General features: G+C 32.3%; 1 protein-coding gene across 2 annotated transcripts in view; it reads left to right on the top strand.

The window, feature by feature from the left end:
* Positions 1–12,131, top strand: part of ADAM2 (ADAM metallopeptidase domain 2) — a 135,391-nt gene that overhangs the window by 22,973 nt on the left and 100,287 nt on the right. For both annotated transcript variants that reach the window (XR_008421606.1, XM_019440716.2), the window contains exons 5-7: positions 3,996–4,072; positions 4,492–4,660; positions 9,180–9,236. Coding sequence is in view for 1 of the 2 variants with exons in the window: in XM_019440716.2 (XP_019296261.1) it covers positions 3,996–4,072; positions 4,492–4,660; positions 9,180–9,236 (303 nt within the window). In the remaining variant the exon portion in view is untranslated. The remainder of the gene's footprint in view (positions 1–3,995; positions 4,073–4,491; positions 4,661–9,179; positions 9,237–12,131) is intronic.

Here is a 12,131-nt window from a genome sequence, read left to right as displayed (position 1 = left end):
TATCCATTTGGAAGTTTCATCTTCCAAATTAGTGGAACTATTATTATGTCCCTTTGTTAGACCAATTTCCTGCCAACGGTTTAGAGTTAAAGTTACTGAGATGGAAAGCATAAATGTGTATCTTCCAACTAGACTAACTGCTTTCAACTGATAGAGCTATACAGTAAAGTATATGCTAAATCCAAGTACATAAATCCATTGTTGCACTTTGCTGCGAAATGTTTCTGTATCAAAAACAAGGCTGCTATACAGGTTTGTCAATTTTGTTTATCTTTTTAAAGAGTCTGTTTTTGGTTTGATTGATATATTTTATTTTTTATCTATTCTTATTTATTTTATTTCACTCTAATCTTTGTTATTTCCTTTCTTCTGTTCAATTTAGGTTTAGTTTCTTCCCACCCGCCCCCCCACCCCAGTGTCCTAGGCGGATGGTTAGGATATCAATTTGAGATCCTTCTTCTTTCTTAATATATGCATTTATAGATATAAATTTATCACTTATTTAGCTACTTTTTATTATGGCGTGTCTTCATTTTAATTTAAAGTATTCTCTGGGTTCATGTTTATTCTTTTTATGACCCATATAAGTTATTTAAGGATGTGATATTTAATTTCCACATATTTGTTAGTTTTCCCAAATTATTGGCAAATGATTTCTAATTTCATGCTATTGTTACCAAAAAGCATACTTTTATTTTTTGTAAACTTTTAAGTTAATTGAGACTTTTTTATGGCCTAGCATATGGTCTAGCCTAGAAAATGTTCCATGTGTACATCAGAAGAATGTATATTATGTTGTTGTTTAGTGGAGAGTTTTACAAATGTCTGCTAGGTTTAGTTGGTTTATGGTGTTTTCAAGCTTTGTATTTCCTTGTTGATCTGCCTAGTTGTTCTATCCATTGTTGGAAGTGGGATAGAAAAAGAAAAGAAATATCCAACTACAATTGTTGAATTGTCTATTTCTCCCTTCATTTTTACCTATTTTTGCTTTGTGCATTTTGGTGTTCTGTTATTTCATGCAAGTATGTTTACAAGTGTTATATCTTCCTGTTGAATTGAACCTTTTATTATTATAAAATGTTGTTCTTTATTTCCAGTAACAATTTTTTGTTTTAAAGCCTATTCTGTATGATATTAGTATAGTCACTGAGATTTGCTTTTAGTTGCTATTTGCATGATACATCTTTTTTCATTCTTTTATTCCCCATCTGTTTGTACCTTTGCATTTAAAGCATGGTACCTGTCGATATATTATAGTTGTGTCTTGTTTTTACCATTCTTACCTTGGCAATCTCTACCTTTTATTGATAGTCTCTATTTGATATGATATTGTCATAATACTTCTATTTTTTCATATTTACATTTTTTATTTTTAAAATGCTTTTTATTTTTGAGAGAACACAAGCAGGGGAGGGGCAGAGAGAGGGACTGAGGATCTGAAGCGAGTTCTGAAATGGGATCTGCACTGACAGCAATCAGCCTGATTTAGGGCTTGAACTCATGAACTGTGACATCATGACCTGAGCCAAAGTCAGATGCTCAACTGAGTGAGCCATCCAGGTGCTCCTCATACTTCTATTTTTTAAACCATGGTTTCCTTCAAAAATTCTTTGAACATAATTATGATGTCTACTTTGAAGTTTTTCTGTTTATTCCACTATCTGGTCACTTTCACAAGTAGTTTCTATGGCTTGTTTTATTTCACTGTAATGAGTTCCTTAGATCTTGTGGAAATAAACAAAAATCAAACAAATGAGAACAAGCAAAGTCTACTTATTCCAAGTAGTCATACTTTGGTATACAGCTACCATCACTTGAGTTTTGGCAGACGCTCAAAGGCAGGCAGGAAAGTGGGAAAGGTTTATATGGTGGAAGAAAGGGAAAGCTCAGGTATGCCCTTATTGTTGGCATGAGAAAGCTGTAGGTGAACTAACTAGTAGTGTTGAAACATTTTATGTTTTATGTTTAGGAGTGCATATTTGACTCTCTCTGGTTGGTCCTAAATTGGAAGGAGAGACAAAAATTAGGTAAGCTGACAGTTGTTAATCAAGTCCTGGCCATTTGGGGGTGACTGTTACATAAGTTATTGTTTAGCTTCCTGGATTATTACTGGAGATAGCAAGGTGCCTTCCCACAAAGTCTGACTTGCAGCAGGCTGGCTTTCTGGGCTATTTCTTGCCAACCTGGGGGTTTATTTCCTGGACAGATTACAGAGGGTTGTGTGACACATTTCTATTTTTATATATGATCTAGCCTTTGTCCATTTGTATATTTAGTGTCTTTGTCTATAATTGCAGTTTTTCACTAAATTTAGGGAAACTTTAGTCATTATCTTTTCAACTGTTTTTGTACCTATTGTTTCTTCCCATTTCTCTGGGACTCCAATTAAACATATGTTAGATACATTGTCCCACTGGTTGCTGCAACTATATTTAATTTTTAAAGCTTTTTTTCTCAGCTTTCTCTCATATTTGATCACTTCTACAGGTCCATATTCTAAGTATTTTTTAAACCTTTTCTCTTGCCTCTCCAATGTGCATTAAGTTCTACCTGGTATATTTCATTTTAAATATATTTTTTGTTCTAAAATTTAGACCTGGCATTTTTATAACCTGTATTTCTCTGCTGAATCTCCTTATTGTGTCCAAATTTTCCTCTATATTCTTGATCACATTTTTAATATCTGTTGTAATTCCTTTATTTTAAAAATAATTGCAAAATGCTTGGTTGTTTCAGGGTCAGTTCTCTTTTGGAATTTTCTCATAACTATGGAGCACATTTTTCTTTTGTTTACATACACAATATTTTAAAATCATACCTTGGCTATATTCAATGATACATTGTGGAGCTTGTGACTTTCTTAATTCTCACTCTCTCAGACAATTGACTGGAGTGAGTTTCCAACCTCTACTCTCTTGTGTTTGGAGACAGCCAAAAATCTCTCCTTAGTTCTTCCAGTTTTTCTGGTCTTAGTTTCTGCTAAACTACTTGAGATTTCTTTCATATAGTCTCAATTTAGATGTAAGTAAATAACCTACACTGAAGTTGGTTAATAGCACCCTGTTTTAAGACCTCACTCTGCCTCCTCCTTCCCTGAATATATCACATCCCAGTTTTTAGAAACTGTCAAATCTGGTCAGTAATTTGTTATTGTTGTTGTTGTTGTTGGAACATTAGCTACTTTACACTGCCCTGTGTTGGGGAGTGCTCTCAGGTGAAAACACACACAAATGCAAATATCAGAAAATGCAGTTTTCTTCTTTCTAGTGTGGATTCCCTGCTCCCACCTTTACCTGCCTGCCTTCGTAGATGTAGTTAAAACATTATTTTTCCGAAGTTTATATTCGTTATTAGTGAGAGAGGTTTTTTTCTTTTTTTTTTTAATTTTTTTTAACGTTTATTTCTTTTTGAGACAGATAGAGGCAGAGCATGAACAGGGGAGGGGCAGAGAGAGAGGGAGACACAGAATCTGAAACAGGCTCCAGGCTCTGAGCTGTCAGCACAGAGCCCCACGCGGGGCTCCAACTCACAGACCGTGAGGTCATGACCTGAGCCGAAGTCGGCCGTGTAACCAACCGAGCCACCCAGGCGCCCCTATTAGTGACAGAGTTAATGCAAGCTGTTCTGCCATTACACTCAAGTAATTTTGAAAAGAAAAAAATGCTCTTTTGGATTTATTTTTTTTACCTCTATCTTGCAAACTTAAGTCAAGAGGGTGAAAAATTTTTTATTATTTTACTTTGATCCTAATGACTACAAATGTTAGGTTTAATTTATAACAGGAAAAATATGGAAGTGTACTTAATTCTCTTTGAACTTGGGAACTTTTTGTTCAGTTGAGCCAAATGCTTATTTAATAATCTTATAAATCTGTTTCGGAAACAATATTTGACACATACACACAAATAAACATATATGTTTTAAATATTTGAAAATAGTTCCTTTAACGTGAATTATTCTAATAGAGGTCTACGTATTTTATCTTTATTTTTCAGAATTTTTGCTACTACCGAGGGTTTATTGAAGGTTATCCAAATTCTATGGTGACCATTAGCACATGTGCTGGACTCAGGTTGTGTTATATAATTTGATAATTACAAAGTATAATATTGTCTTAAAGTTTTTAAATTTTTAAAATTATATTCAGGGGTTCTAAAATGAGGCATGACTTATTGTGGGAAATTGTCAGTGGAAAAGCACAGTATGGAAATTCTTGTAATATCTCCTACCCAATCCTGAATTAATATTTTTGAGATATTTATAGACTATGAAATATTAATTGCTAGATGAATATCAATAATGTTACTATTCTGTGCCATTCAGTAAGTTGTGGATATTCAGTAACTTTTTCCTACTTTACCATCTAAGACCAAGACTCAAAATAATCTACATACTGTTAAAAAAAAACTGTTCCAGTATAATTTTGTTATTTATTTTATTGACTTTAAAAATGCATTATTTTATTTATTTACTTATTTTTGGAATTTGTAGGGGTTTACTACAGTTTGAAAATGTGAGTTATGGGATTGAGCCCTTGGAGCCTTCAATAGGTTTTGAACACGTGATTTATGAAGTAAAACATAAGCATAAAGGTGTTTCTTTATATGCTGAGAAGGGTATTGAATCAAGAGAAATGCCCTATAAAATACAAAGTATAGAGGTAGGTGATTAATTGAGTAAACTATGATTATTGCTATGCAACAATATAAACTATATTTTTCTAATGCACAAATTATTTACATTAATATACATTATAGGTAGATGTACCAGAAACTTCATGACTTATATTGTAAGCCTCAAAACTAGTCATTCAATTCTCTAGAACTCCAAACAGGCATTTTCCACTGTTAGTAGCAATTTTTCTTGGGATCTGGACCTTTATTGTCTGCAGATGCACTCCTTTCTCCATATTTATTATGTCAAAATGTTGATACAAATAACATATAAAGAAATTCACATAAATATTGAAGATATATACCTAGAGTCCTGAGGAGAATCACCAGCATCTTTTAAGGCAATGGCCTCAGGAGAGGCAATTACATTTTCCTCAAGAAAGACAAGGTTAATCTTCCTATGCAGGGATAGAGAGGCTGCTTCTACTGGCAAAGAAGACTCATCAGGATTTAAGGGATCAGTGACTCCTAGCTTTGTCAGAATCTTGCTATATGTCCTTTTTCCAATTTTCAGAATCTCATTGCTTCCCAATTAATGTGCACACTTTAACAGTAGACACCTGTAAGATTGAACATTCAATTTGTGTTATAATTCATCCATTCATATAAATGAGATTATGAGTTTGGTTTTCAACACTCTGAGCTCTGCAAATACAGTAGTTAAGGGTCTCTTTCAGGGCATATATTTCTTCAGACAAACATAACCAACAAGATGCCTATATATGTTTATGTGTGTGTGATTGGATCAGGTCTACCCATTATGGAGCGTAGTCTGTTTTACTCAAAGTCCACCATTATGAATGTTTATCTCATCTGAAATCACATTCACAGAAACATCCAGAATAATGTTTAACTACAAATCAGTGTATTATGGCCCAATCAAGTTGACAGATAAAATTAACCATCATACCAGAGTTAGAAAATTCATTATTATATTTCTTCTAAAACATTTATTAATTTCTTGCATTTTAATTTATAATCCAATATAATTTAATTTTTGTCCGGAGTGAGGTAGTGTTCTAAATTCATCATTTTTTATTTGAAATCTAGTTTTTCAAATTCTTTTTCTTTAAAAAAACTAATCTTTGGTCCACTGAATTTTCATGGCTTCCCTCCCCGCCCCCCCCCCCCCCCCCCACCGCCTTGCCAAAGATCAGTTGACCATAAATGTTTGGGACTATTTCTGCATTGCAATTACGTTTTATCTTTATGTCTATTCTTATGCTAGAACCACACTTTTATTTGTTTAACCACTATATCTTTGAAGTATGTTTTGGAATTAGTAAGTGTACACTCTTCAGAGATGTTCTTTTATGAGATTGTTTCGGCTATTCAGGGTAGTATTCATTTCCAAATACATTTTAAATTTTATTTTCAATTCCTTTAAAGAACCAGATGGTGTTATGTTGATTTTGTAGATTGCCCTGGGAAATATTGCCATTTAATAATACTGACTCTATCTGTGAACACTGAATAGCTTTTTGTTTTTTAATTTCTTTTTGCAATGTTTTGTATAGTTCAGTTTCTAAGTTGTCATCAAAACTATTTTTGTTAAGTTTATTTCTACATTTTTTATTTAAATATTATTGAAATTTTAATTTTTATTTCAAAGTTATGTTTCTAACTATTAGTGTTTGGAAATTGTTGATTTATATATACTGATTTTGTATCCTGCAAACTTGTTTAAATTGCTTATTGGTTTCTTATCTTATTGAGGTTTTTGTAGTTTTCTATGTATAAGGTTATGTTATCTTCAATAAAGACAGTTTATGTTCTTCCTTTGCAATTAGGATACCTTTCATTTATTTTTCATTGCCTAACTGCCCTAGTTAACACCTCAAGTATAATGTTGAATAGGTGAGAAAAGATATCCTTGTCTTGTTCCAATCTTAGGAGGAAAGGATTCAGTCTATTGCCATTAAGTATGATATTAATGGTGAAATACAATAAAAAAAATCCCTGTAATTTATGACTCACTTTACTCTCTGAAAAAACTCTCCTGTTTTTCATTCTATCCCATGTTTTCTGACTTTTCCTTATAGATATACTCACATTCTAGGTACTGATATTTCCTTTGTTAGGTTTCAGATTTTTATTTGTCATATACCTTTCCATGGATTTGTCTGCTGTAATTTACAGATCTCCCACTTTCTTTCTAAATTTCTTCCTGAGTTATCCCATATTGGACTTAATGATCACTCAAGTTAAAATACACAAACACACATTATCTATCTACTTATTTATGTATATCTATCATCTATATATCTAAGTAAGTTTGTAAGTTTGTATCTATCTCTCAAATTTTATCTTCATGTCCCTTCTCCCTCCCTGAATATTCATACCAATGACCTTTGATATCTTTTAAACTTAAACCTTTAATCCATCTATATTGGAATTGGATCATCTGGAGGTGTTATGTGATTTTCTTGCTTAGATCCAATTCTCTAGTATTTACTTGACCAAAGCAAACTTTCCTGCAGTTGGAATCATCTTTATGTAACACATAACTAAGAAATTTGTCTCTGTATATGGCTACTTTCTCTTATCAAATAAAATAACTTTAGAGGTCTTTTGAAATCAAGTTATCTGCTTTCAAAGCTATCAACTTTTCCAACACATAACAATTCCTGGCATTAATTTATGCAACTTTGTATTGAACTTTTATTTGGCCAGAACGGACTATGTATTTTTTTCTGCATGAAAGCTTATTGTTCCATAAATGAGTAAATAAATTCTTGTTAACTAAATATTACCAATTTCAATCTCAAAGAAGACAGTGATCAAGGATTATTTCAGTGAATGTTAGCCAACACTTATTTTCCTTAAAACAAAGAAATAGATTTTAATCACTCAATCCATTAATGTATTATTTCTCTCAAATAATTTAAATGTTTACTTTTATCCTCAGGTAAGGTAGTGTCATTTCTTGTTTAGGGACTTTAATAAAATGATAAAGTTCTATAAGCAAAACTTCTTTGCAATATCTGGTGCTTAATTTTGGAAGTAATAGTAAGAAACCAGTTAGACAATAAGGGGATTTCACTTGCATTTTTAAAATGAAACCCTTAAATCTCCAAGACTTGGGCCAAGAAAGAGAATTTTAAGGTGAGGGGGAATTTAAAGTGAGTAGTCAATCATCTCTAAATGTGTCTTTCTGACCTTTCTCAACTTTTTTTTCCCTTTAAATTCATATAACTGTCACTTTTCTGATCTCCACTAAATACCAGATTTGTTGTTCCTCTTTAATTCTCTTTTTTATGCATTAAGGAAAGCATTTTAATGAAAACGAAATGCTTTTGAAATTTCAAGGGATTAAATATCAGTGTAAAGAAGAAAAAGCACACACTAAAATGAGCATGATAACATTTTCCTCAATTTCTGAAATTTGGTCCTCCTTTTCTACTTCTAAATATTTTCCTGTGCATGTAGATGATATGCTATTTTAGTAACAAAATATTTTGAGTTATCCACACTATAGTCTTAAAGTGCTTGCAATGTCTGTCTTACATGTTTTCCCCAGTGCATTTCTCCTGCATAAAAACTGATGAAAATAAGTAACATTTTATTGGTAGTAATTATAACAATTATTATTGTATCCCCATGTTTGGGAAACAATCTGAGTCGCATAAAAATAAGCCAGCTTTCAAACACCGTTAGGCTTCACATTTATGCCTAATTTAATTACTATGATCTACATGGATCACATCATATCCAGAATATACATCTTGAGATTTCTATGATCCAATTTAAGAGTGTTAGTTATTTCGATTCTCTATTGGCTAGCATTTTTCTGAGGTAAATTATACAAAAGTTAACTTTATCCTTTAAATGAAATCCCACTCCTCTAAACACAGATGTGTCCTCACCTTTTAGGGATACAGAAAAAAAAAACATAGTACCACATACTACTGTATAATAGGATTTTTAATCTAATTAAACACATACATCTTGTATTGGGAAGTCAATTGAGAAATAGAAACAGAGAAAATAAGATGAATAGACAAGTACCAATGAGAATATGGACAATGGAATTAGAGGAAACTTTTCCTTGAGTGAATTAAATATTTGATCAGGTAGGGGTGCCTGGGTGGCTCAGTCGGTTGAGCGTCCAACTTCATCTCAGGTTATGATCTCATGGTTTTTGAGTTCGAGCCCCGCGTTGGGCTCTGTGCTGATAGTTGAGGGCCTGGAGCCTGCTTCGATTCTGTGTCTCCCTCCCTCTCTGCTCCTCCCCTGCTCACACTCTGTCTCTCTTTCAAAAATAAATAAGGATTAAACATTTTTTTTAAATAAATAAAAAATAAATATTTGATCAGGTAGAAAAGATGTGACAAAGGCAAGATTTCTGAAAATGATTCAGTGATGCCAAGTTTTGCTTATATTATCTGGTTCTATTTTTTATATATAAATCAGATTTTACGACATCGAATTCATGAAGTAGTGGTAAATATTAAAATATTTAAGTAATTCTTCAATTTTGATGTAAAGTTTGTGGATTTTTTTCAGCCACTCTCAGAGTTCTCTCAGTATATAGAAATGCATGTTGTAGTTGAAAAAAATTTGGTAAGTATATTTTAATTTATTTTACGTCCATTTATTTTAGCAATGAAGGTTTATAAAAAAGTTGGAATAAATTTTTAACAAATGACCATAAGTGACAATTTTTGCTTTATCGCTGCTTTAATGTATTTTAAATTACTACTATCAGTAAATTGAAAATAAAATATCTATAAACTTATTCTTAATTTTATATAAATAATATAAATAAAAATAATTGCTACCTTTAGAATAGTTTCTTAGTAATTTTTATTTATAATTTTTATTTATCTTTTCTATTTCCCTAATGCTTGGCAATGCCTGACCTTTTTACTGTCCCCAAAGTTTTGCTTTTTCAGAGTGTCATGTAATTGAAACATATAGTGTATGTTTTCAACTTTGCTGCATGCCTTTTCCTGGCTTAATAGCTCATTTCTTTTCAGCACTGAATAAAATTCTATTGCCTGGATACACCACAGTTTATTTAGTCACTCACATACTGAAGGATATCTTGGTTGCTTCCAAGCTTCCAAAATTGTAAACCAAACTGCTAAAAACATCCATGTGCAGGTTTTTGTGTGGACATAAGTTATGACTACTTTGGGTTAATACCAAGGAGTATTATTTCTAGATCATATGTAAGAGTTTGCTTCATTTTGTAAGAAAATGCCAGAATTTCTACTAGAGTGGCTGTACCATTTTGCATTTGACACTTTAAATATATTATCCTAATGTCTTCTGACCTCTGAGGTTTCTGATGAAGAAAATGACTGATAATCTTATCATCCCTTCTATGTGATTAATTACTTCTGTCTTGCTGCTTTCAGTATTCTATATTTGTCTTTAGGTTTTACAGTTTGATTACAATGTCTTTGATTATAATGTGTTTTGTGGTTTGTTTTTGGATTTATGCTTCTTAGTGTTGTTGAGCTTCCAGGATTTGTAGGTTCATGTATTTTATCAAATTTGGGAAGTTTTTGGTCATTGTTTCTTCAAAAATAATCTCTATTCTTTTTCAGGGATTCCACAATTCATATATTATTCTGCACAGTGGTATAAGTCCCCCTTTACCCCCCTCTTTGGTTCTTAGTAATTTCAATTATCCTACCCTTGAGTCTGTTGATTACTTCATATGTCTCTTCAAATCTATTGTTGACCCCTTCTAATTCATTTTCAATTTATTTATTGTATTATTCTACTCCAGAATTTGTTTCAAATTTAAAATAATTTCTATATCCTTGTTATTTTTCTCATTTTTTTTCATATATCATGTTCCTTTTTTAAAATTTCCTTCAGTTCGTTCTTTTCCCTTAGCTGTTTCAGTATACTTTATTTTACTTTTCATAAAGTTTCTATTTAAATTCCAGTTAACATACAGGGTAATATTAACTTCAAGGGTGATTCAACACTTCATACAACACCTGATGCTCATCACAAGTTCACTCCTTAATCCACATCACCTATTTAACCCATTCCCTACCCACTTCTACTCTGGTAACCATCAGTTTTTTCTCTATAGTTTGTTTGGCCTCTCTCTTTCTTTTTTTATCCCTGTGTTCATTTGGTTTGTTTCAAAAATTACACATATGAGTGAAATCGTGTGGTATTTGTTTTTCTTTGACTTATTTTCCTTAGCGCAATGAGAGCTCCATCATATCATTGCAGATAGCAACATTTCATTCCTTTTTATGGCCAAGTGATATTCCATTGTGTCATTCATCAGTTGATGGACATTTGGGCTGTTCCCATAGTTTGGCCATTGTAGATAATGCATGTATCTCTTTGAATTATTATTTTTATTCTTTGGGTAAATACCTCATGGTGCATTTGCTAGATTGCCTACAGTTTTTTATTTTTAACTTTTTGAGGAATCTCCATACTTTTTTCCAGAGTGGCTACACTGGTTTGTATTTCCACCTACAGTGCAAGAGGGTTCTCCTTTTTCCATATCCTCACCAACACCTGTTATTTCTTGTGTTGTTGATTTCAGCCATTCTGATAGGTGTAAGATGATATTTCAGTGCAGTTTTGATGTGTCTCCTGATGATCAATGATGCTGAGCATCTTTTCATTTGTCTGTTGGCCATCTGGATGTCTTCTTGAAAAATATCTATTCATATCTTCTGACAATTTTTAAATTGTATTATTCTTTTTTTTTTATTTTGGTGCTGAGTTTTATAAGTTCTTTATAGATTTTGGGTACTACTTTTTTTGCATATCTTCTCCCATTCCATAACTTGCCTTATAGTTTTGTTGATTGTTTCTTTCACTGTGCGGAGGCTTTTAATTTTTATTAAAATTAAATAATAATATTTAATTAGTCCCATAGTTTATTTTTGCTTTTGTTTACCCAGCCTCAGGAGACATATCGAGAAAGAAGTTGCTGTGGTCAGTGTCAAAGAGGTTACTGCCTATATTCTTCTCTAGGATTTTTATGGTTTCTGGTCTCACATTTAGGTCTTTAATCCATTTTGAATTTATTTTTTGTGTATGGTATAAGAAAGTGGTCCAGTTTCATTCTTTTGCATGTTGCTGTTCTGTTTTCCCAACAGCATTTGTTGAAGAGACTTTTTTTCCCCATTGGATATTCTTTCCTGCTTTGTTGAAGATTAAGTTGTGAAGTTGTGAGTTTATTTCTGGACACCCTATTCTGTTCTATTGATCTATGTGTCTGTTTTTGTGCCAGTACCACACTGTCTTAATCACTACAGTTTTATAACATAACTTGAAGCTATGATTGTGATGCTGGAATTGTGATGCCTCCAGCTTTGCTTTCCATTTTCATGATTGCTTTGACTATGCAAGGTCTTTTGTGGTTCCATACAGGTTTTAGGATTGTTTGTTCTATTTCTGTGAAAAATTCTGTTGGTATTTTGATAAGGATTACATTAAACGTGTAGATTGCCTTGTATACTATAGACA

Source organism: Panthera pardus, unplaced genomic scaffold (assembly GCF_024362965.1).
Source record: "Panthera pardus isolate Hobbes unplaced genomic scaffold, ASM2436296v1 HiC_scaffold_13, whole genome shotgun sequence".
NCBI classification, from domain to species: domain Eukaryota; kingdom Metazoa; phylum Chordata; class Mammalia; order Carnivora; family Felidae; genus Panthera; species Panthera pardus.
Note: the sequence above shows the minus strand (reverse complement) of the source record. Positions and strands in the feature narration are given on the sequence as shown.